This window comes from Mauremys reevesii, linkage group 7 (assembly GCF_016161935.1).
Source record: "Mauremys reevesii isolate NIE-2019 linkage group 7, ASM1616193v1, whole genome shotgun sequence".
Classification (NCBI taxonomy): domain Eukaryota; kingdom Metazoa; phylum Chordata; order Testudines; family Geoemydidae; genus Mauremys; species Mauremys reevesii.
Genome location: NC_052629.1, coordinates 18,320,185 through 18,346,693, shown reverse-complemented (window position 1 = coordinate 18,346,693; position 26,509 = coordinate 18,320,185). Strand labels below are relative to the sequence as shown.

At 41.6% G+C, this 26,509-nt stretch overlaps 1 protein-coding gene across 2 annotated transcripts; it reads left to right on the top strand.

Moving 5' to 3' along the window:
* Positions 1-4,026: 4,026 nt before the first annotated feature.
* NSMCE4A (NSE4 homolog A, SMC5-SMC6 complex component) lies at positions 4,027-23,737 on the top strand. Of its 2 annotated transcripts, none has more exons than XM_039482931.1 (11): positions 4,027-4,067; positions 7,143-7,223; positions 7,934-8,064; positions 9,993-10,144; positions 12,078-12,177; positions 13,347-13,437; positions 17,758-17,852; positions 19,944-19,992; positions 21,947-22,038; positions 22,815-22,884; positions 23,498-23,737. In XM_039482931.1, the coding sequence occupies exons 2-11, from the start codon at positions 7,157-7,159 to the stop codon at positions 23,500-23,502; spliced, it is 852 nt and encodes a 283-aa protein (XP_039338865.1). In that variant the 5' UTR covers positions 4,027-4,067; positions 7,143-7,156; the 3' UTR covers positions 23,503-23,737. The 2 variants fall into 2 exon arrangements, with proteins under 2 accessions (XP_039338865.1, XP_039338864.1); XM_039482930.1 differs by lacking the exon at positions 4,027-4,067 and adding an exon at positions 4,229-5,205.
* The last annotated feature ends 2,772 nt before the right edge of the window (positions 23,738-26,509 follow it).

Sequence of the window (26,509 nt, the reverse complement as noted above, 5' to 3'; positions counted from 1 at the left end):
TGGCGCCATTGTGAGTGTCTTTCTGTTACTCTCTGTGAATCGCGATTTCTGTGGCAAATGGAGCCCGATCTGCTGAGGACTCTGCTGATGAGTGTCACCAGCACAACACGTTTGGCAGTCGAGCTATTCCTTCAGCTCCAAAGTGACAGTGAGGAGTCCGGCGATGATATCAATATGGATTTGTCTGCGCGTGTGACACTAGAGTGCTTGCGGCATTCACGGAAATGCTCAGCACCGTTGAACGCCGCTTTTGGGCTCGAAACAAGCACTGAGTGGTGGGATCACATCGTCATGGAAGTCTGGGATGACGAGCAGTGGCTGCAGAACTTTCGTATGAGAAAAGCCACTTTCATGGGACTGTGTGCTGAGCTCACTCTGGCGCAAGGACACAAGATTGAGAGCTGCCCTGACGGTGGAAAAGCGGGTGGCTATTGCAATCTGGAAGATGGCAAATCCAGACAGCTACCGGTCGGTCGGGAACCAGTTTGGTGTGGGAAAGTCGACCGTGGGAATCGTTTTGATGCAAGTTTGCAAGGCAATTAATCGCATCCTGCTAAGAAAGACCGTGACTCTGGGAGCGTGCAGGACATTGTGGATGGCTTTGCACAAATGGGTTTCCCTAACTGTGGAGGCGATAGATGGGACGCATATTCCTATTCTGGCCCCCACCTGGCATCAGAAATCGTCGTACGGGGTATTTCTCTATGGTTCTCCAGGCGCTTGTGGATCACTTTCATTGACATTTACACAGGCTGGCCTGGAAAGGTGCATGATGCACGCATCTTTCGGAACAGTGGCCTGTTCAGGAAGATGCAGGCAGGGACTTTTTTCCCAGACAGGAAGATCACAGTAGGGGATGTCGAAATGCCCACTGTGATCCTTGGAGACCCGCATACCCGTTACTGCCTTGGCTCATGAAACCCTATACAGGGAAGCTTGACAGGAGCAAGGACCGGTTCAACTACAGGCTGAGCCGGTGCAGAATGACTGTGGAGTGTGCTTTTGGGCGTTTAAAGGCTCGCTGGAGATGTTTGTATGGGAAGCTAGACTTGGGAAAGCAGCATCCCGGTTATAAGCGCTTGCTGTACCCTCCATAATATTTGTGAAGGGAAGGGTGAAACATTCAGTGAGGCATGGACCACCGAGGTTCAAGTCCTGGAGGCTGAATATGCACAGCCAGAGAGCAGGGCTAATAGAGAGGCCCAGCACAGGGCTTCAAGGATTAGGGATGCCTTGAGGGAAGAATTTGAGGCTGAAAGCCAACAGTAATGTTTGCTGCCTTGCATGGGAGTGAATTGCACTGCTTACACTGTTATTCTATTATCCATAATAATAATATGATTTGCAGTGCCTCTTTCTTTACTGGGCTAAGGTGTCTTTCACTATCTGCTATAATAAAGACTGTTTTCAAAGCCAAGAATTGTTTTATTGAAAAGAAAAAAACTTCCTTGACAGACAGACAGACACACAACATTTCATTAACACAAGAGGGCAAGGGTGTGGGTTGGTGAACTGTACAGTCACAAGTTTGCATATGCCATGTCTGGATTGCTGTTTAATGAATCCTGCACTTCAGGGTGCATATACTGCATGGTGATGGGGTTGAATGCAGAGGGTAAGGGTGGTGGTAGGTATCAGGGCTGGTTCAGGTGTTGGAGGCAGCTGGTGGTGGTAAGAGCCTGGATGCTGGGGAAAGGTGGTTGGAGCTGACATTGGGGCACAAGGCACGTGCTCTGCTTGCATGGCGTGACTCTATAGACTCGGCAGCGCTCAGGATGCTTTCCTCTTGGCCACTGCATTTCTCGGTCCTGCTTTCTTTCTCTCGCCACTCCTTCAATTCTTTTCTCTCTGTAGCAGAGTGCTGAAGAACAGTTTTCAGCATGTCCTCTTTGCTCTTTCGGGATTTTCTCAAATTTTGAAGCCTCTGTGATGTTGAACATCTGGGCAGTCCAGTCAAGGTCACTGTACACACAGAAATGACAACATTTAACACGGGCAGCATTGTATCCACTATCTCCAGACATGAATTGTTACACTGAGGAGTTCTCACTTGCAAGTTCTCACTTGCATTCTTTATCCCAAAGGAAAACACAACAGAAGCCACGAAATGGTGAGTGAGGAGGGGCTTGAGTGAGAGGGGAGCTGGTTGCGTAATCTGGAGTGCTAGAGGTTGAGTGAAGATGCAGATGCAGGGGTGATCTTATCTCCCTATCTCTTCACTAAAGAGTCTCCCAACATTTTCACAGGACTTAATCCTGGAAGATGTTTAGTCACTAGGGAACAGCGGGGCTCTTTTAGAGCAATGTGGATTCCGCCGGGACCCTATGCGGCGTGCCTGTGTTCAGAAATGGTCCCCTGGCCGAAGAGGGGCGCGGACGCGTCACCGTCACTGGGACAAGGGACACAGTGGCTCTGCCTATAAACCTGCGCAGGCATATTGCCCACGCTCTGGATGAAGCTTTTGCTGAGATAACTGAAGCAGATTACGTGATAGACCACATCAACGGGCTATTCCACATCTAGACGCTGCCATGCATGCATCCATAACCCCCTTCCTCTCCAGAAACATTTCCACCCAGAAAATAAAAGCCGCCTCTGCCTGTCCTTCTGCAACTGCTGGCTGCTGCTGCGATTGGGTACTTTCCTCCTGGCTTGAGAAGAGCTCCTGGCTGCATGCCTCCAGGAATCTGCGGTTTCTTCCCCATCCCAGGAGCTTCACTCCTCCTCCTCCTCCTGTCCCCAGCCTGCTCAGAAGTGTCCATCGTTACCCTGGGATTGGCAGTGGGGTCACCCCAAGTATGTTGTCCATCTCCACGTGCAGGTCGTGGGGCGGATCCGGATCTGCGATTCCCTCTCGGGCTTTGTAATAGGCACTCCGCAGCTCTTTAACTTTCACCCTGCATTGTAGTGCGTCCCGTTGATGGCCCCTATCCAGCATGTCCCTTGATATCTGCTCAAAGATATGAACAGACGCCTCACCCCAAACACTGATGAGGTCCTGCAATTCACCTGTGCTCCATGCTGGGGCTCGTTTGCAGCGTGGAGGCATGGTTACCTGTAACCTGTAACTGATTAACTGATTGCACTCCACACCTGGCTGCAGCAAACAGGAAGGAGATTTTTAAATTTCCCGGGGCATTTAAAGGGCGGGTCACCTGAGGCAAGAGCAGTAGAGTGCAAACTGATGTGCAGAGTGGCTGAACAGGAATTCTGGGATAGCTCCTTATTCCCTGGAGGACAGGTAAAGCGCTGGTGAGTGTCCACACCTGCTGAGCAGCGCTGGTGTCACCAGCGCTGCCCGGATGGGTTTTCAGCCAGCGCTGCAACCAGGAGTTGCAGCGCTGGTTTTGCAGCGCTGGAAAGCCTCCACCAGCGCTGCAACTTGTAAGTGTAGCCAAGCCCCTAGTCTATTAATAAAACTCTGCAGAAGGATAGACACCATTGTGGTACCTCCCCTTATGACTGGACATGGCATAGCATCTCTTTCATCTTTATCACCCCGTTTCACTTTAGTGGTCTCTCTTTTTGCAACATGGCCTTCCAGCCAGGTCAGATTTAGCCCCACCCCTTCCAGGTTACCAAAAACTCAATAAGTAATTCCAAGTCCTAGTGTCAGGCATAGGAACTCAGTCATCCTTATGCCTGCCTCAAGATTTCCCACCATCCTTATTCCCTTATGTCAGAGGGGATTCATGCTACATTTCTTGTAGCTGGTAGGGGAACCCAGAAACACCCTCTACACTGGGTTCCAAACCAGGAACCTTAGAACAAGCAGCCAACCTGTCCTACCACCCACTTTCCCATTGCTTCCCTGTACTCCCTCCTAGCATTAGCCTTTTCCCCTCATGCTTTTCCTCAGCCTCTTTGTAATAAGCAATAGTTCTAAGGGCTTCTCAGAGGTTTAGCTCGTGTCCTTATATCAGCTACAGGAGTTTATGCCCCTCCCCCGGCCCTAGCTCACCTCCGCCTCCCCCGATGCTTCCCGCGAATCAGCTGTTCGCGGGCAAGCCTGGGGTGGGGCGGAGAAGCGAGCGGGGGCTTCGCGCTCAGGCCCAGGCGGAGCGGAGGTGAGCTGGGGCGGGGAGCGGTTCCCCTGTGCGCTCCCCCGCGTTACCTGCTGCGGCGCCGGTGGGCCCCCCCAGCCCCAGCTCACCTCAGCTCCGTCTCCTCCGCCCCTGAGCGCGCTGCCGCTCCCCCCGCCCGCCCCAGGCTTGCCGCGCGAAAACCTGGGTGTAGGGGCAATGCGGGGCCGGGGATTGAATGTTGGAACCTGGCTCCCGCTGCCCGCAGCAGTGCTAGGGCGGGGCTCGGCAGTTTCCTTTGCCTGCTCGCCCGCCCGCCCGGTGCAGCAGGTTTCCACCCCTGGTTGTGCATGAAGCGTGGCCCCCGCCCTTCATGTCCAGGTTTTAAAGCGAGATGAGGTGGGGGGGGGGAATGTAAAACAAGGACAACAGCGAGGTGTCCTGCCTCGTGTCTCCGCGGCGCTCAGAGCAGCATGAGGAGCCCGCTGAGCAGAGACACCGCCGGCTGAGCACCGTGTGCCTCCCACACGCCAGGGGGCGCTGCAGATACTGAGTGACAGAGGCAGCAGGGGGACGCCGCCGGCGCGACACATACCCTGCGGACGAGTTACTGCCTCTCCGCTTTCCCCAGCCCCATTGGCTTCGCGCTTTGGCCCTCGCGGCTGCCGTCGTGAGATTTCTAACAACGCTCAGGGCGCTAGTGGCACGCGGGGGTCAGCCGAGGCGGCGGCGTTGGCGTTTCTCAGCCGGCGGAGGGGAAGGGTCTGAGGAGGCGTTTCCCCCTGAGGGGGGATGGGGCAGGGCCCGAGCCGGAAGCAGGCCGGGGGAGTGGGGAACGTGTAGGGCCGCCCGCGGCTCGCGCTCTCCGGCTCCGAGGCGGCGATGGCTGACGCTGGTGGAAGCGGCGGCGGCGACTCCCTGCAGGGCCGGGGCCCGGACTCGGGCCGCCGCCAGCCGTTCGCGTCCACCTCTCGCAACGGGGCCGTGCCCGAGCACCAGCAGCGCAGGCTGGCGGGTGGCCAAGGCCGCCAGCGGCCCCCGGAGGCTGCGAGCGACGGGGAGGAAGAGGAGTCGGAAGAGGAGCCCGGGCAGGGCCCGGGCGTGAGAGCCGAGCCCGATGGGAACCACACGGACAGGAGGATGCTCCGGCACCAGTATCGCCAGCTCATCAACAGAGTGCAGCGTAAGCCTGGGGCCCGCACCTGCCGTGGGGGCAGGGAGGGTGATCTGTGTTCCTACAGTGCGGTCCTGGGCAGTGACTGGCGCGCCTAGGCGCTAGGGTAATACACATAGTAACAACAAGGAGGAGTCCTTTATGGCACCATAGAGACTAACACATTTATTTGGGCATAAGCTTCTGTGGGCTAAAACCCACTTCATCAGATGCATGGAGTGGAAAATACAGTAGAGAGGTATAAATACACCGCATGTGAAAAGATGAGTTGCTTTACCAAGTGTGTGGGTGGGTGGGGGGGTCAGTGCTAAGGAGCCAATTCAATTAAGGTGGAAGTGGGGTATTCTCAACAGTTGACAAGAAGGGAGAATAGCCCACTCCCCTAAGTTCCCTGTGCTGCAGCCACCCAGCAGGCTGTCAATTGCAGGCAGTTCAGTTGTTCGCTCCCCCCTACTGCCATGTGCTGCTCCTGCCCTCTGCCTTGGAGCTGCTCCCAGAGACTCCTGCTTGCTGTGCAGAGGTAGAAGGGGGGGGGGAGGCTAATGTCAGGGTGTCCCCCTCCCTCCTGCTCCTGCACCCTGCTTACCCCTTCTCCATATAGAGCAGAGGGGGGACACGGACCTTGGGGCAGTAGCTGCTGTCTCAACTTCCTGATCCACTTAAGAGTGGGTCAGCTTACTTAAAGGGGCAGTGTGCATATCTCTCTCCCTCCCCTACAGACATGGTGTGTGTCCAGCTCTGTCTGCTATGCTGTCTCCCCTCCCTCGTGTTTGTGCTGCCTTGTAGTCAGCAGTACTGTCCTTTTGTCGCTATACTTATGATTTGTAAGAGTGCCTGACTACTAAGTCATCAATAACAATTCCAGCAGCACCTGGTATTGTTTGTTTTTGTTTCCTCCTGCCCCCCCCTTCCCCTGGAAATCTTCCATCGCCTTCTGACTTGCTTAACTTACATGATTTTTTAAAGAGATTGCGACTCAGTTTTAGAATAACTCAGCTAGTGTGTGTTTAATAATACACTTTTCCAAAGCACTGGTGTTTTTCTTGAGAAGTGTATCAAAAGCTGGATGCATGTGCTCAAACCACTTGAACACTATGATGCTGTGAGTAGTCGTATAGAATCAGGCATTCAAATATTTCCATTGTGTCTGTGTTTATTAATCTAAATACACGTAGATTTTTGTTTTAACCTAGTGATGTCTGGAAATGAAACAACCTTTACTATTATTATTTGCATTATCGTATAGTGTTTAGAAGCCTTAGTCATAGACCTCGATCCCATTGTGCTGTACAACCTTGTATGTTTTTGTAGAGGTCCTTAATTGGTGATGTTTAAATGCATAAGACAAATGACCTATGGCATACCTCTCATGAGCTCTGGTAACTACTTTGACATAGAAGAGGAAGTTTAAATTGGATTGATCAGCAAATTACATACAGGATTAATATCTATTTCTTAATTTTGAAGCTTTTTTAAAATGTCCACATGCCAGAAATATACTGTAGTTGGTTTGTAATCTCTTTAGGGCTTGTGGGGAAAATCCTAGCCTTTGCATTTCTCTGAGTCTCATTCTATAAATAGGAACTCTTTTTTGAAACATTCATTTTACAGTATTGAAATAGTCCCACTATCTGTAGTGATAAGTGCTACTGTTTTGATCTGCAAATATGTACATGCTTAGCAGTAAACGTGAATAGTCCCATTGATTTCACTGGGACTACCCATTTGCTTAAAGTTAAGTATGGTCATAAATGTTTGTAGGATCAGGGCCTACATAAATGCTCACTGTAAAATGTACTATGAACAGATTTGGAGTATCTTGAATTTGGTGAGGTTTAGTGTCAGGCACTGTTAGCTACTTATGCTTAAGGTTATAAGTGTTTATTTTTTGATGTGTATGTGTTTAATTTAAGATTTCACTTATTTGTTGTTTTCTTTTTTCCCAGAGAATCGTGAGGATATGTTGAGTTCAAAAAGCAACAGTTTGACAGATGCACTACAAGAAGCCAATAAATTGTTCAGTGGAGGTAAGGTTAATCCCACAGTCTATTTCAGAATTTTTTTCTTTGAACCTCAAAGCTACCAAAGTGATGCTTGGAATAAAAAAATGTTATGGGAATGAAATTCTGGTCCAAGTACTGTATGAAAACGCTAAAACATGGAAATACAGTTCTCTAATAAATTGGAATGAAGATGGAACTGCTTGAACAGGATGTGTTGCAAATTTAATCTAGTTATTTTAGTCCCTCACTACACTTAAAAAAAAAAAAAAAAAAAAAAAAAAAAGGGCAACAAACAAAACAGCCAGGAAGGTCCTGTTTAATAAGTTTAGGTTTATAGTTTAAAAATACAACTGTTTACTTATGCTTCTGTATCTTGGCTCTGCGGTGCAACAGGAGTGAAAAAATAGTGTAAAAGCTAATGTTATTTAAGTAAATAGGTTCAGTATACTATATTTGGAGAGAGCAAACATATTGAGGAAGAAAATGTAATTTTACTTTAAGGATGGCGTGAGGGTGTTTCATGCTTCCTGTTAGCAGTGATTGCTATTTACAGAATTGGGAAATGTTTTCTTTTAGAGCAGTCAATTATCTCTGTACAATAAAATGAATTGTTTGATCTTCAGAAATTGACTTAGAAAGCACATTAGCTCTGATTTTGTAAGTGTAGTGTTTACTTTATGACATTTAGACAATTGTATATTGATAACATAAAACTCTTTCTTTTTCCATAACAGTTTCCCAGGCAAGGGAGGCTGCTCTGGATGCCCAGTTCCTTGTTTTGGCATCAAATCTAGGAAAGGAAAAAGCAAATGAGTTACACTCTGAAATGACAGTATTTGACTCGCCAGCATTTGCTGAAGATTTAGTAAGTTAAGAATGGCTGACTTGTTAAAATGTGGCTTGAGATTGCCATGTATGTAATTGAAGGGGAAAATAAATGGGTTTGAAGATTTCAGAAAAAACACTGCTGTTGCATTAAAACTTTGCATAATTTCTATGAGGTTCTTTAACTTTTTTGCAAGTAGTATAGAAGTTTATCCTAACTTTCTGCTCAATCTACAGTAATTGTTTTAAAGGCTACATTTAGAATCTCTAGTTTTAATAAAGGAAATGTAGCTATACAAATTTAGACTCCAGATATTACAGGATCAGCGTCTTACTGCATCAAATGATATTTCACAGCAGTTAATTGAATGAGGTTCTTTACAATAGTGTATTTAGTAAAGAAAAGAAATCTGCTGTTTTGGTTTTGAAAAGCTATACCTCTAATACTTTCAAAACAGCAATGTTTGCTGTTTTTTTTCTGTATTACATTCACTTATTCCTGTTTTAACCAAAGCTGTGATTTTCAGTGGAACTTCGATATCTGAATCTTTTGGGTACTTTTGAAGATCTCATGTTTTATTTCTTGATACTCTGGCTGAAAAGTGGGAGTTTGCCCTGACATTGGAGCAAAAGCCCATTTCATCTTCTTATCAGCTGTTACAGTAGCTTAATGAGGAGTTGCAACTTTTTGTCAAAGGTGTAGCTTTGTTGTACAAGAGAACTAGGTTCCATTGCTTATTATTGTCTAAAGGGGGAAGAGGCATGTGATGGTTATACAGTACCTGAAATGTGTTCAGTTGTCCCAAAAATGTGATATGTTCAGAAATTGTGCTTTTAATTGCATTGTAAAATTTAAGAAACAGTAACTTCCACACTTGCTGGCAGCATAGAGGTCATGGATTGTATGAAGGCAGAGGCTAAACTGTACTCTCATTGTTAGATATAGCTACACAAAGACAAGTTTAACATGAACTGGGCAATGGAAGAAAGCTTGCAAATGAATAGAGGACTTGTGTTGTCATTCTAGCACCATTCATAAGCATTCATTTCCATAGATATTTAGTTTATGGGTAAAAATACAGGTGTCTGAAGTTATAACTGGCAACTGAACCGCTAGAGAACATATGATAAGTAAGATAGAAGATAACACAGCATCACTCTTTGCTGCTATGCAGGAAGACACTTCAATTCCTGTCCTCTGAAATGCAGGAAAGTTGTCATGTTGAAGACAGCTGTGGGGCAGTGTCTTTTTAAACAGTGTCCTGCTGGTCAGTTTAAAAAAGAGAATTGATAACTGCCTTAGGTCCCGTTGATTTCAGTGAAACTACTCACAAACTGGTGCATAACTTTATGTATAAATCTTAGCAGAATCGGGGCTACAGGTCCCAGTTCTGCAATAAGCTTTGTTCAGGCAGATGCCTACACCCATGCAGATGTCTGACTTCAGTGTGGCTCCCATAGGGCTGAATGGGCTACCTGTGTAGAGCTTGTTGCAGGATTGAGGCCTCAAAATTATACAGTGGGGGTGCGGGTAGACAAATGAGAAACTATAATTAAGAGAAACGGCTGTTCCAAGAAGGAACATATCAGTTTCTTTTTTTTGTGATAAAATCACTAAGACGTTGGACCAAGACCAATCATTCTTTCATATTATAGTTAGTGAATTATTGTATAACCTTTAAAATGTGGATTTTTGTCCTTTGTAGTACAATTTGGGAAGAAATATCTAAATATTTGAATTTTTATTTCAGTCGCAATTGACAGTGTATGAGTCTTTCTTTAGGTAATTCATGTTTCTATATATTCACTTTAACTTTTTTTTTTCCCCCCCTCTAATTGGAAGAAAAGTAAGCAATTCTTGCAGTATTCAAGTAGGGTATACATTATAATACAATATCTTAGAAATAAGCATCCATTGACTTTGCTTTGTGAAATTTAGATGCAATATCTTTTCCCCCCTTTCAATAGTTAACGTTTATGGGCCTGAATCGTCTAGAAGGAGAAGAAAATGATAGCGATGATGAGAGCATTGCTAGTGGATTTTTACCTAATAATGCCTGGCATAAACTGGGAGCAGAAGCAGAAAGATATTTCAGAAGATCTCCTTCTTTTCACTACATGTAAGCATGTTCAAGGAAAATTCAAGGAAAATGATAATATATGCTGAAGTGCAACATGGCCTAGTTAGTTAGTTCTCAAAAGGACTGACCCTCAGATTATCAATTTTTAGGTAGTACAGTGTATTTGAGAGAAGAGATTAACTTGGGAGTCTGGCTGCAGTTATAGTAGAGCTCTCTCCTGGCATGGCAGTCAGGTCACTGTACCCTCAGTTGTGCCCTTTTCCCACCTGGGTGAACTCATGTTCACCCAGGCATTTCAAATAACATTCTCCTTTTTGGAATCTGGTTTATGAAGTAGTAACACAAAATGAACATCATTTTTTTTTTCACTCTTCTGAGGCAAACCAATTCTTCCACTGGACAGGAAGGTCTCATAATTTCCTTTACCTAGTCTTTTCTGCCCTACAGTGCCATCCTCTGCAAACATTCCTTCTTCTCTTTTTGTAATATTTTGCATTTTCTTCATCTGGGAGGCACAGCCAAGGTTCTCCTCTCTTCCTTAGGGCTTCCCCAGGTCCTGTAAAGCACATTGTGGGCTTTGCTCCAGACCTCCTACCTGAGTGTGTGTCTATCCTGATCTGTTTCCCTGAGCACCATGTAATCCTCTGCAGGATTTTGTAGTTTTGAGAGCCTCCCAGTACTTCCTGCTTTCCCAGCTCCTTCCTAGGAAACAATCTGAATCCTGGCAATCATTCCCAACTTCTGTTCTGGCTATACTGCAGGAGAGTCTTCCTGCTCCTTGCAGGTTTTCCTCTGTGTGAACAGGGACTTTTATGAGGTGCTGCCTCTGGGCTGCTGTCAAATGATCCTTGGTTATCTGACTCAGGCCCAGAGCTCAGCATTAACTTCAGACAGTCCCAGCTCACCCTGTGATAGATCCCAATTTCCCAGTATAAATGAAAAAAATCAGTTTGGTCATCCTGTCCCTGCTAATGTTGTTTTTCCCCCCTACAAGTATAATTTCAGCTCTGATAAAAGGCTGAAGTATTTGAAGGCCTCAACCATCTATACAACGTGCACTACAAGTAACTGTTGCAAGTGGTTGTAGAGATGATCATATGGTCTAACACAGTGGATAGTAATAAAAGATGAATGGTATGTTAGGAAGACTAGTAGCTAGTTTACCATTTTAAAACATAAAAAACTATCTGAGATTACAAGTACCAACAAAGTGCTGAAGGTAATTTTATTCTAATGTTATACTGGAAATGATCAAAGATATTGAATGGAAGAAAGTCTAACTTTGATTTCTTTGTAAATAGTTGAGTATGGACCTTTAGCTATACCCTCTTTTATATAAGTTTAGGTTTCCTATGGCAAAGTGTGAATATTGAGAAAGTACAGAATTTTTGGTATCCGTTGAAGTGCCCTATATTAGAACCCATGTTTTAAAAAAAAAAAATAGAAGATCTATATCCATTTTTCCGTCCATTGAACATACAATGCCCTATCCTGAGTTTTATTTCAAAATGAGAAATTATTAACATGTTCATAGCTACAGGCCTACAATTGTAGAAATTAAACAAATGATCAGAGAAAAAATATAAAATTGGAGTATTTTCAGAAAAAGAAGCATGGAATACCCCAAAAGCTCAGTTTAAAGAAGATATACTCTGTGTTACTAGTTAATATAAAAAGTCATGTCTCTATGACAAATAGCTTTTAATTTATTTTACTAAAAAAACTTGGAATAAAATAATGCATTTAACAGTGTATTGATTTATGGTGTTGCAAAGCTGATTGCAAATCGTAACTCAGAGAACCATTAGTGGTGGCAGTTTATAGGAATCATAGTACATATTAGAAGCTTCATGTTCAGTTTCCTAGCATTATTTTCTGTCTTAACCCTGCAAACTGCTCAATATATTCTCTAGTCTAGTGCGTACTTTAAAGTAGGTTTCATACATTCATGCTACTTTTCTACTTGGATTAGGTTGGGATCTTTCAAGGCTGATCCTCCTGTACCAAGGCAACGGATTGAGAGGCAGAAAAGGAAAGCAGGAACAGAAGAAAAAAGGGCAATGCCTGCTCAGGTTTGTAAAGTTATATTTGTAATAATCATTTTTGACAGCATAGCTACCCTAAGTCACTTTTTTTAGTTTGTGAATAATCTGTGTTTTCTCTGCCGCTATGGCTTCACTTAAAATGCTACAGTGGCACAACTGCAGTGGTGAGGATTCTCACGTTGCTGTAGTTAATCCACCTCCCTGAAAGGTGGTAGCTAGGTTGATGGAAGAATTAACTACATCTTTCTGGGTTGTGGATTTTTCACAACTCTGGGAGACTTAGGTGATGTGGTCGAAGTAGGAGATGATCAGGATTTTTACGGAAGTATCTAATCTCTACTACCTGTATTTTCCGTTCAAGTTCTGCCGTAAGGGTCCATGTCTTGCACGCGTACAGAAAAATGGAGATGAGCAATGTGTGCATTAGTTTCAGTTTGGATTCCAGGGAGATGTTCTTATTCCTCCAAATTGGCTTTAGCTTTGCCACTGCTGCATTAGTATACCCCTCTTTATTATAAATAAGACAGATCTGCAAAATCACATTACCTCATTAGTCTCCTGTTAGGAGTAATTTCAAATCTGTCATGACTTTTCTTAAGTAAATGTAAAACCTTTTATATCAATATAGGTCCAAGAAAACCTTAAGCAACTGTCCATTAAAGTAATAACAAGCCGCCTCCCCCCCATTAAACTGAATTTTAAAGTTTTAGAAGTTTATGCACCTGCAGAATTCTCCCAATTCCTCACAACTAGGAAAAACAAATGGGCCTTACAATAAGTCCTGGAAATAGATAAAACTGGAACTCTTGAGATGGATTGGAAGAGGGGAGAGTAAGTTTCCAAAGCACCTGCTAACTGTCTCCTTTCTTAAATAAGTGAGCTGCAGTTCAGGTGCCACTGTGCGTGCAGATGTGGCAAAGAAGAAAAGTAGTCTTTCAGATAAATAGGTTCCAGGTATTTGACATAGTCAAGTACGTTACACAGATTGTGTTCAGTGACAGCAGCCGTTTATTACTCTGTCTTCTGTTTTTTATAGCCAAATGCAACAATTCAGAGCTGATGTTTTCTTTCTGCTTAGTACTAAAACTTGTCACTAAAAGAATGATTAAAAAAATGTAGAAAAATGTTTTTCTGTTTAATGTTGGTTTACAGCAGGATAGATGCATGATTCTTGATTTATTTATTTATTTATTCAGTTGAAGAAAATGGAAGAATCTCATCAGGAAGCCACAGAAAAAGAAGTAGAGAGGATCCTGGGATTGCTACAGACCTATTTTAATGATGATCGTAAGTATGCCTCCAATTTAGCTAAAATTTGCACTAACGGAGGTTTGTAATATGCTACCTTGATTACGCTTTGGAAGCTAGGGAATGATACTCTGCTGCTACGTTAGTTACTAATGGGGTTTAGCATCTCAGTGTGTCCTTTGCTGGGGAGGAGGTTTGGGTTGTAGACTTAAAACTCTGGGCACATTGTAAATTCTGTCTCTCTGCGGTCTCCACAGTGATTGTACTGTATTTATGGCCTTCTGCAGTTGCAGCATTTAGCCTGTGGAGCTATTGTTTCTGTTTACAGACTCAGAAAGACATGGTTTCACATTTGGAACAATAAGGACTAGAAACTTGATGATTTTAAATGTAAGCTTGGGTTCTGCTGAAACTGATGAAGGCAACTAAAGAAATGCAGGTATGGTATATGGCAGTGAACCAGTTCAACTAATCTCTAGTCAAAAATAGGGTATTAGAAAGGTTCCTCTAGTCTTAAATAAATTATGTATTTATTTTTTTAAACAAGGAGATGGTAGTTGGCTGCTGTCACGGTTAACTTATGATATTGTACAAAGTTAATGTACAGTATCATAAGTTATGACAAATGACGCAAACTGTTGTGAGACCTCATCCAAAATATGTTTTTTGAGGGGACATTAGTTAGGGCTCTACTTGAATTTCAGCGAGTGTCATTTATGAGATTTTTGGATGTGTTGAGAACTTTTTTTTTCTATGACTTGTGTATTGCCTTGGCTAGCAAAGGCCAGTAGGGGAAAAACTGAATCCTTCACTGATGGCAACTGACAGTCCCTCTGTTAAGGGAGTACAAAATTCTAGATGGCCTTCAGGCAGAGTGTTTTGTGGGGCCTGTGTTCTAGAAACCAGCCCTTGGTGTTGAGAGTCTATTCATTATCGAACTGTATTTAATCTTTTATTTTTGGTTCTGATTATTATTATTTGGATTGTTATGATGTGACCGTTTTCACAGCATATGGATTTCTTTGACTTGATCTTTGCCAGTCTGGGTTCTGACCTGGAGAAGGCAAGACTGCTACTTGTGGTGCTGGTCAATGATCTTCTCATAACATTGTCAACATAACTTTTATCCATCTTTATCTATCAGTTGCCTTTGTTAGTGTTGATCTTGAGGTGGTGGTAACTCTCATTCAGACAGGAATGAGAGGAGATAAGTCTACCTTTTCAGTAGCTTCATTCTTTCCCTTCTGAGATCCCAGAGAGTAGTTTCGTGCAATTGCTCTTCTGCCCCAAAGATTATTTTGTGTGGTTCTGCAGGATTCTACTTGGTCACATTTCCTGTTAGATGTGTACATGTAGCAAGGAGATATGTGGTGTCTGAATATGATAGTGACACCCAGTTTTCTGTCTACATTTTGTCTGATCCAGAGGGCATACTTGAGCATGTGTCTCTGGCAAGCTAAAAATTTGGGCATGGATGATGGGAAGCTAGCTGAAACTGAGTTTGCATAAGGGAGAGATGAAGATGGTAGACCACTGAATCAGCCAGAGGCTATAGCAAAAATTATTAGCCTCTTTGAAGGTTGTCACTCAAATTCACTTTTTAGGAATTGTCTGATTCCCAACTGCATTTAGATGATATAAATAACTAGGGTTGCATTTTCCAATCTGTCTGGTCAGGAGGTTGCGACCTTTTATGATTTATACAGCCCTTTCTATTGTGATACATGCCTTTGTCACCTCAAGATTAAGCCATATACTCTCCATGGGGCTACATCTTTAGTTCACTAAAACTGAAGCTAATGCTGAATGCAGCTCTTCACTTCTTAAGCAGGTGTCTTGCTGCAAACGTGCAGTGACAGTACTTGGAATTTGCATTGGCTGCCTATTGGCTTCTGGCTGGAGATAAAGGTGGTGATTTGGACCTGAGAAGCCCTAAATAGCTTGGGCCTTGCCTGCCTTCACCTGAGATTGACACAGTTTGGGTAGTGAGGGGTGTTGAAGCTGGAGCTTACTTGCTATTTGAGGGGGCGCTATTGGCAGGGCATTCTGAGGGCTGTGGAAGTAGAGCAAGAACTGACCGGGATTTCAATGCAAACAGTCACCTCTGTGAGCAAGAGTCAGGCTAGCTGTAACCCTAATAACGTGAGATTTGTAGAAGCGAGGATTGTGTGAGGCGAGTGGGAAAGAACTATGTGAGAAGTTGTTGCGACTTTGTGTCGATAAGGAGGAATGTAGACTTGCGTCTAAATAGAAGTGAGGAAAAATAAGATATCAAGATGGCCTATGTATAAACAAAATGCAGCTGTTGCTTATTATTGTATGTAACAAAAAGTATAAATGCTTGCTGCAATTGTTTACCTGTAGAGACCTGCCTAGTAGGGGGGAAACCCTGTGTTCTAGCGCACACTCTTTCCCTCTATACAATTGCTTGAGAAATAAAGTATCTGACTTTGCTGCACCCAAAACCAAAAAGTGAGAACTAAGTTTTTCTCCGACAGGGCCTTTCAACTTTCCAATTCATTTTCCCATCTTGGTTGGAAATAATCTGAATTTGTTGACATCTAGAACCAAGAGTAAGTCTACTCTTAGACTTAAGTGTGGTGGGGGTGATTCTCAGGTTGAGGAGACATACCTGCATACATTCCCAGCTTGAGGAGACATACTCTCATCAAGCTAGCATACTAAGAATAGTAGTGTAGCCACAGTACCCTGGGAAGTGGTGTATTCAGGGTGGTCAGCTTCGCCCTGTGCATGCTACTTTGGCTACACCACTATTTTTAGTGTGCTAGCTCAATGACAGCTAGTGTGAATATGTGCACTGGAGCTGGGAATCACCCCCAGCTTCCAGTATAGACCTAGTCTAAAAGCCTACCTGTTTGGAAGACTAAGGTGGATAGGGTTTGAGGATTTTGTCAACTCAAAGGTGTGGAGTTTGTGCTTTCTGTCAAAGCAGAGATGAGGATGTTTAAATATTGGTTGTGTGTTGTGCTTGGCTATTTTTTATGCTTGGAGTAAAGAGGTGCAGGCACTTTGATCGCCAGTCTCCCATTGTTGTTTTTGTTTCTGTTATGGATCTTTTTTTTAAATTTGTCGTGCATTTAAAATCAGAGAGGTGTGTCGGTTTTCATTTTAAATAAACAAATACACCTCTACCCTGATATAACACAAATTCGGATATAATGCGGTAAAGCAGTGCCCTGGGGGGTGGGGGGGGAGGAGACTGCGCACTTTGGCCGATCAAAGCAAGTTTGATATAAAGCGGTTTCACCTATAACACAGTAAGACTTTTTTGGCTCCCAAGGACAGCGTTATATTGGGGTAGAGGTGTAGTTCTTTTTACAACATTTTGCAGCCTCAAAGGCTAATATTTAGGGTGGGAAGAAATCACTTAAACATTTTGCTGTTTTGGCTTCATCTCGTGTCTTACCCTGGATGCTGGGATCCCAATCAGGATGCAGAATCTCTAATTTTCAGAATTGAATGGGGAAACTGATTGTTAGTTGTTTATCTTGTTTTTGTTTTAAAGTTTTTTGCATATGCAATAAATATGCTGATTGTGGACACACTTTTGCCAGTAGTATATTGTATAAGAGCATTTTAGTAGTATCATCTATATTTAAAAAAAATCTACTAGACTTGCAGGGAAAACATATATGTTTTAAAAAAAAAAGTGTACTTAGGATGCATAACTGGGAAACTTCTTTTAACAAGACTCTAGCCAGAGAGAGTTCAGAGCCTTTAATTAAATGTCTTTTGGCCTCCTACCACCCTTTCCTTTCCTTTTAATCCTTTCCAGTCCATAGCCATTCCAACAGGGCAGGGCATGTTAGCACTTATCTTGCAGGAGTGTTCTTAATCCCTTTCAGTGTAGGGTCCCATGCAATGGCAAAGCTCTCTAGATAAGGGCAGGAAAAGGTCCATTTTAGAACACTGTTTCTTCCATTAATTGAATATTGGGGGTTTTATAGCAAAAAAATACAAAGCATTCCCTCTTCTGAAAAGAATGCCATACTCCTTTGGAGTGAAAGGTTGATCAATATTTGTGATCTCCAAAAACAACAACACAAAATTAATGAAACAATGACTATTTTAACTCCTTTATTTCATTTCAGGTGTATGTGGGGAGGCGGGACGTAGCGGGAAGAAAGATTGTGGGTTTGTTTTGTTTTTTTTTTAAACAGCATATTACCCCTATTACATTTGAAAATGTATTAAAATTGTTTCACGTGAGAACAGTTAAATATATAACAATTGCTTAAGCCCTACACAGAATATTATATCTCTTAAATTAGAATTTACATCTTTGCTAGCTTTATGTATACCATTTGTTTTATAACCACTGTTTTCTTATGTCTATAGCCAATATACCTATTTCCTTCTTTGATTTTGTGATTGATCCAAGTTCTTTTGCACGCACTGTGGAAAACATCTTTCATGTGTCCTTCATTATAAGGGTAAGGAGTAACTTGGTCTTCAAATCTTATTTGGAATGATACAAGAAAACCAGAATATTTGTTTGTTTGTTTATTGTAATTGTAGCTGCTGTTTCCACAATTTTGGCTAGGTAATATATTTTTTGCTTCTGGGACAGGATGGTGTGGGAATACAGGTCTAACATTTGATACTCTGGAGTCCAACTCTACCAGTAAAATTTTCACAAATGCAAATCAAAGTGTTTTGAAATCTCATTCTTTTCATTAGTCTAATAGAGAAGCTTTAATAGATTTCTGATAAAAGACAATAAAGCATAAATGGATTTTACATTGTCACCAGAACCCTAAGATAAAAGTTGGGGTGGGTTGATTTAAATTAAAGCTATATAAATCAGCAATCAAGAATTGTGATCTTGTTTTGCATTTATACTTTAGTTACTGTGTTAAAGGTTAATTCTCATTGGTCAGTACTTGTTGCTAACAGGAGGATACACTATAACAAATACACATCATTGCTTAAATTAAGAGTTTAACATACATTTTTTTTAAAATTAATTTTTACATTTATATGGTTAGAAAATGGTGAATGACGCTACTTTTTTTAATTTACCGTGTTGTTTCAAGCTGCATTTGCATGAAAATGTTTGTTTTTAAAAAATTAAATATATTTAGCACTTTTTAAAAAAAGTATTTAGTATTATTAATGTCTGTTTTGCGTTTGTAAGTATGGTTTATGCATTGAGCCTGGGACTTGTACCCAGAAACTCCTGAGATCTAATCCTTGTTCTGACACTGACTCATTGGGTGGACTTGTCCATGTGGTTTGTCTGCGTAGATCACCTGTGGGCCACACGCAGCCTGTCAGGGTAATCCGCTGGTGGACCGTGAGAGAGTTTTTTACATTGGCACAGCCGCCCGCAGCTCCCAGTTGCCGCGGTTTGCACGACAATGGGAGCTGCGGGAAGTAGCGGCAAGCAACTGGCGTAGATGCATCTGGTTGTGAAATCAGCCATTTACCTCCCACAGAGGTGTTTTGAGGGGTTTTTTTAGTGTGTGTTTGTAAAGCATTTTAAAGAACTAAAACTTTGTGTAAGCACTTACATTATCTTGACTATATTTTTGTAAATTAATCCTCAATTAATCTGTGAAAGTGCTTTGCTCCTTTTGTCTGATTTCAGACATGAAGTATGGAGTACCAAGCATTATTCTTCACCTGAATGACATTGTCCAGCAAGAAATAGGAGTAATGCAAATGTGGTGGTTTTTTTTTTCTTTCTTTTTAAGGTGCTGGTAAATATATCAAGTTACCACAGTCTCAGAACTGTGGAATATATTGGAATAGTAGTTGAATTGTTTTTAAGCTGAGTTTTAAGTACAAAAGCCTGTAATCGCTTAAGAAGACCATATTTTCTTGCCCATGTATTTTAATGGATTTAATTCTGTAGTTGACACATTTTTATATCCTTATAACTTCACTTAAGTATTTTGCTTTGGGCTGCAATACCTCAAGTTTCTCTGCCTAAAATACCCTCTCTTGCAAAGTTTTAGCATATAATTAAAGTTTTTTTCAGTGGTTTAAAAGTATCCAATCTAGTTCTCAAATCTTTTCAGGACGACTATCTGTTCAGGTAACCTACTCCTCTTAATTCAAGTTTGGCATGTTTGTAATCAGTGAAAGGTATTTCAAATTCACCAAAGAAAATTTGAAAATGAATGAATGAAAATATAGTTTTCATTATCGATTTAAAATGCATGTGGTGTAATGACCAAGGGAAGTGTGTCCATACTATATTCATGTTATGGTTGAGATTTTATAGATACATGTTCAGTTGTCTCCCTTAGCAACTGTAAATTTGCACTCCTGTGAATATGTAGGAAGTATGTACTGAATTTGCAAGAGGCTTAGTCCTTCTTGCTCTGGTAACATAACTAAGATTCTTGATGCAAGAATATATGTATATTTCCACTGATACAGCATTGCAAAGTTAGTCATATAAATAAATGAAAAATGTGTAGCCTTTTAAAAAAAAATTTGTCGTCTATTTCAAAGTTTTAAATCATCCAAACAGTTGTAGTTTCTGTAATTCTAAATCAAATTGTATTGCATTCTAGGATGGCTTTGCAAGAATAAAGCTGGATCAGGACAAACTGCCAGTAATAGGTAAAATACATTTAACTTTTTAAAAGACAGACAAATTACTTAAGCACCAAAAGAGCTTGTGTATCTAGAAGGTTTATAGGTCTTTTAACCAATAGATTTAGGACTTGTAACTCAAGACCAGACTCTGACCCATTGCCTTCAGTGGGCATTGCTTCTGTCCCTATGTGGTATCTGCTCTGTAGGCCTGATCACATAACCCTTACTTATTTGAGTAACTGTAGGATAGGGCCATGCATCTTTCAAAGTATTGCAAGCAAACAGAAGCACTATAACTTGCCTTTGTTAAATGAAGAGTCCTTTAAAGATTACGTTAGTTTCAAACCAGTACTATTAGGCGGCTGGACATCCCCCCCTTCCCCCCCCCCCCCCCCCCCAAAAAAAAAAGAAAAGGACAAGGCCCAAGAATTCATGGGCTTTGGTATACAGGCCACTGAAGTTGCTAAAAACGTTGCTATTAACTTCATTAGGCTGCAGATCAGGCCCTATATGAGCTAAGAACATACATAAGAATGGACATACTGGATCAGACCAAAGGTCCATCTAGCCCAGTGTCCTGTCTTCTGACAGTGGCCAATGCCAGGTGCCCAAGAGGGAATGAACAGAACAGGTAATCATCAGGTGATCCATCCCTTGTTGCCCATTCCCAGATTCTGGCTAAAGAAGTATCTGTCCAAAAAAAAAAAAAAAAAGGGAAATCTAATCCAAGTGAACCTAATAGAAATAAGTATAAATTATGGCAAGTAAAAAGTAAGACGAACATTAGGATAGCAAAGAGAATTTGAAGAGAAAATAATTTGCAAAAAACAAAATTCTTATAATAGACAAAGCAGGAAGTCTGCAAAAGGAAGCCTGCAAAAGCAAAGCAGGAAGCCTGGTGTGTCTTCTAGAATGCCAAGGAAAAAGAGGGCAATTGAGGATAAACTAAACAATTTTTTTTAGTCTTCACAGAGGGTGATGGGGTATATCTACCTCAGACCTTCATTTTTTAGGTAAAGTATTAGTCCTGGAACAAACTGATAAAGAGCAGTAAGTTACCTGCACCAGATAGTATTAATCCAAGAGTGCTAAAAGAATAAGAAGGAAGTTGACAGTGGCAAGCAAAAAATGCAATATTATTAAAGTCAGCTACAGATGACTGGAGAACTGAAGGGGAGCAGATGTCATATAAGAGGCAGTGGGAGCAATCCTGGGAATTACAGACCAATGAGCCTTACATCAATACCAGGAAAACTGATTTAAAACAAGAATTAAGAACAGAATTATGAACACCTAGATTGTAATATTGAAGGGACAAACAAGTGCATCACTTATAAAAGATAATTGTGTCTAATCTAGAATTCCCTGAGCATGTCATCAGTCATTAGTGAAGGAGAGTTAGTTGACATGAATTGACAATATCTTTCCTAGGAGGATACTAGGAGAACATGAGGTGTGAGGTAAAATACTGTAATGGATTAGAAACTGAAATGTGGTAATAAATAGGTGAAGTTTTAAGATGGCAAAAGATATATATTTTGACTGAAACAGTTTGGCAGATTTGACACAAATTCACTACCAACTACCAAAGTTAGGAGAATGTCTATTGTTTTTGTTTGTGTAGCATCTGGTACTGGTCTGTCAGAGACATAATTCTGGACTAGATGGGCCACTAATTTGATCTGATATGGCAATTCTGATGTTCCTGAAGAAGGGGGGAGGGATAGCTCAGTGGTTTGAGCATTGGCCTGCTAAACCCAGGGTTGTGAGTTCAATCCTTGAGGGGGCCACTTAAGGATCTGGGGCAAAAATTGGTCCTGCTAGTGAAGGCAGGGGGCTGGACTTGATGACCTTTCAAGGTCCCTTCCAGTTCTAGGAGATTGGTATATCTCCAATTATTATTATTATTTATTATTACTGTAACACTTGACATGCCTTTCTAACTGTATGGGTCCTGAAAATGTGGTATTTTGAACAGAGCCTTCACGTGAAGAGGAAGGTAGGGAAAATGACCAGAATGCCCAAGTACGGAACCAAGCAGTCATATCTTTGAGCCATCAAGACTGGAAGGTACAATAGATGACACTGCCTTTGCTTTAGTTGAAATTTTAAGAGTCTCGGAGAGCTGTGCTATTCTATGTACACATCTTAGTATCAATACATATTGATCATTATGGACCCTGGAAAACTAGTAGGTACAATCAAATAGTTTCTTTCTGTAGTGAGAGATGGAATGGCGACTTCATTCCAGTGCATGGGTGCCCTGTCACATTTATATTGCTTCCAATCTAAGGCTGTGCCGCTACAAATAACTGGCAATTACTCTACTATGTAAAGGCCAAGTAGATATTAGAAGCAAGTTCAAATTGCTATCTGTTTTCCCGTTACATGGCATTCAGTCATGGGGGGGGAAAAGCAATGTCTTTGCTATTTTATTGTATCCATAATCTGATTTAAAAGAAAGTCCTACGGTGCACAAGATCAGGCTTATTTAAGTTCCTGAAGGTGGTATGAACCAATGATAGTGCTCCATATGGCGAAATGCTAATTGTAAAAGTTGTCACGTATGGACCCACTTTTCACAGGCTGGGTGTGCAGAACTTGGTGATCTGAAGTTTAATTTGACTAATAGACCTCCAAGTGATTTTATTTATATGTATACCTTAAGCAAAAAGAGGGTTTTGGCACATGGAACTGCCATCCCTCCTCCTCCCCAGTTGACCTAATCATTCTAACAAGTGCTGAAATGTGAGAGCCCTGTGTATTTCTAATGCAACTAAATATTTTGTGTTTAAGTAGTCACAGTAGTGTAATAAACTTTTTTTTATCTTACTTTCTCTGATCAGGACATTGTAGAAACTTTTGAAATCACAGAACCTATGATTCCCCCTCCTGGTGTCAGCCAAGAAAATGAAAGTAAGTATTTGTCAGAAGACTTCTTCATAGTTCAATCCGTATATTTTGTATGTATTTGAAAGAATTGTAGAGAAATTACCTACAATGCTTGTATAATCTGTAGAATTTAATATGTTTAATGTAAATACTTGAAATTGCATATTTGTTTAGGTTTTTTTCCTCTTAAGTATACTTTAAAGACCACTTTAATTTAGGTGAGCTACTCTGGATATTGCAAAGTGTTTAATTACTATGATGGGTGCTGTAGAAAAACCTGAGTGTGACTATATTCTTTGAGGGTCAAAAGTCTTTGCATATAAATCTTCTAAACAGCAAAGAGTTGAAATATGTGTATTTGAACATGTGACGGCGAGCTAGTTTTTTGGTTTTCAAAACTTCTTACTGATATTTTAAATGTAATGCTGTGAATGATCATGGTTTAGTTTATACAATTATTAATTTTAAAAAGGACAGTTGATAATAAGGGATAAAATATTCTAAGGGCATCTTAAAATACATCTATGGAATTTATTGTTTAGGAATAGAATACATGAAGGAGCAATGATAAATGCAGTGTAATAATGTTTAGGTGATATTGAACTGTCTCTTAAAATGTTCTTTATTTCTTTTCTAGGTTAGGTGCCGTGAAGAAAAAATGTGTTTTAAAATATTCAAATAAGTTTTATATGTATATACTGTATGATAAAATTTATTTTTGATGAGAACACTAGTTTAAATTCAATGCTTTTTATATAACAAGCTTATTGTATCTTTTTATTTATACATGTCATTTACAGTAGTAAAGGTTGTCATGATACATAAGGCATTTTCATCCTATCGTGATTTTCTTTAATAAAGTCCTTCTGTAAGTTGACTGTTTTTCCAAATTTTTATACAATAAATGTAGACAGGGATGGCTCAGAATACACAGTCTACACAATGACTGCAACTTAAGTTCCATTTGTGGTTATTAGTGATTGTTATTGATACTCTGAACTTGATATGGAGGTGGGGCATACGGGAAATAGGTGGTTTAGAACTCTTCACTGGGAGCTTTAGACAAATGTTGGTGTCACAATTGAAGTGGAATGAGAATGCAATGAATATAAACACCAGGGGAAGAAACAAAAAAACGTGTTGTAATGCTCACTCATACTATACACTGTTACAAAAACTGTTTTATCTGTCAGCATTTAACCTGCAACTGTAGAGTAGAGGCAAGGAATGAGATTGATAGAGGATATTAAAACACAGGGAAATAAAGAGTTAAATAGGATAGTGTTTCACTCACTGACATTGGGAGGAGGAGGAGGAGGAAAAGAATCAGAAGGGAAATGAAATAAAAGCAAAAGAACAAAAGTAAGGAAGAAACAGCAGTACTCACTTTCTTCTATTGAGATTTCTGTGAAATCCTTAGAACAAGAAGTGCCTTTGGTTATTTTAAAAAAATAAATAAATCACCTGAGCTCACAAGTACTGAGTGGTTCAAAAGGAACTGTCACCAGGTTTGTCAGACACTGGTCTACCTTCAACTACTAGTTCCTGACAGGTCAAAGCAATTGCAAAATGTACATGGAGATTCTTTAAACTAATATCCAGTAAATAAACAGCCTTTTTCAGGGACAGGGTAAGATGTATATGGGCATATTTGCATCTCACTGCCAAACTTTTTCTACATGCAATTCTTATTAATTTTAGGTGACTCAAGAATCCAGTGCTCCATTCATCTGCTTGAAGGCCTATCCTGTCATAAGCCATGCTGTCAGAGATGGCTCCTGGGTTGGGGTGGAATGAGATGCTCTGGTGGTGAAAAAGAATTTGAGGCTGGGATCAGGTTTGGTTAGCTGCAAGAGAGCTGAGAAACACTGGTCTCCGTGATCATGATGCCATGGTGATTATCAGCTCCTTGTTTCTCCTAATCTTTATTAGGACTTTTCATATTGAGGCAGTGGTAGAAAGGCACTTAGGAGCCTCATTCCTCAATGGAAAGAGGAGACATTGCTTGTTGTTGCAGTCTTTGTTGTTTGAGCAGAAAATTGCTACTACTCAAAAGAATGACTAAGAGATTCATCCACTACCAAAGAATACCTCATCAGAAGAATTATGAGATTGAGCATGGAGCAAATCAGTTTGTCTTCAGTTCTACTCTCATAGAAGTTGGTGTGCTTTAAGGATTTAAAGGGGTCCCATAATCAAAATTGCCTTTTGCTGAAGGAGAAGGAAGAGTCAGAGACATGCAGAAGTGGCAGGTGAGGGAGCCAGTGTTGTGCTTGATATGTTTGTACGTGGCAGCTGTGAACCTCCTGGGAGAACAGGAACACTCTGTAATTCCTTTCTTCCCCCATTATGGGGAACCTCCTTAGATTGCCAGGGGCCAGGAGAACAGGCATGTTCAGTGCATGCAGAGCAAGACAGGGCTGAAAATGGGAAAAGGTGGTGTATGTCACAAATACTCCATGTTGGAGGGAGTAAACCGGAAATGGTCAAGCTCAGTGCATGGCACAACTGCCTTGCAGTGGGATGAGGGAAACTAATAATGGGGAACTCTAGGCTTGCACCAGGCCCATGGTGCTGTGGGAGGAGAAGAGACTAGTCCCACTTTTACAAAAGATAAATTCATTTCACACGAACTTTAATGTGGAATTAAAGTTGCTTATACTCAACTGCTTCCTGGGCCCCACTCCTCCTACCCTTCCCAATATGAGTTTAATTCCAAAAACTCCAGAGTTAGAAAAGGTAAGATATATAGAGTACAGTCTTTCCCACAAAGGGAGAGCATTACAAGGGGAAAAAAAAACCAAACCCACCAGCAAATGTGTTGGAAGACCTTGAGGTGCATAGTTAAGGTGACATCTCCCCCTAACTCTTAGATATGTGTAAGAACAGTAAGTGAAACTTTAGGCATAAATTGATTCTTTTAAGGTAATGTCCCTTTACAGCCCCTGACTTGCTCAAAAATAGCTTTAGTAAAGGGAAAAATCTCATCATCAGGGCAGAGTTCATGCCTTTAACCTGCCATGACACACACTTTTTTTATTTTTGTAACAAAGGGCTTCAGTCCTAAAATTACATCTGGTAACTTGTGTTCCCAAAGTGTATCCCACAATAAATAACAAACACTATTGATTGTTTTGATCATCTTGCCCTCAATCCTGCATTTACTATAATTGTGTACTAAACATTTTATTTAGGCTTTACAGCATAGTGTATGAGTATTAGCTAGCTGATAGCTGTAGTAATGGGTTTCATGAAAAGTACCAGCTGTAGGTTAACCCTACTGCAGGTGCAATACCTTCTTTGTTTTGCATCGTTTAAAATAATTGAACAAACAGCTAGGCAGGGCTGTGATCTAGCTAAGAAAGTTTTATAGCCTCATACACCCAGGCTTCCAAGCAATGAATTTTCAATTCCCGGAGCAGTTCTTGCAGCGGAGCAGCTCCCGGTGCGTTGAACAGGGCGCTCGGAAACAGATGTGCAGAAGCCCAGCGTACTGCACCCTCACCGCAGCTAAAATGATATGATTCCAACTCCCAAAATGCACGAAATGGGTAAACCTGGCTGCGTCCTGGCTGAAGGTTTGTCGGAGAGGGCCCATGCACACGGTGGAGCAGCTGCGACCTTCCCCCCCCGCCCGTGGAGTGGCGCT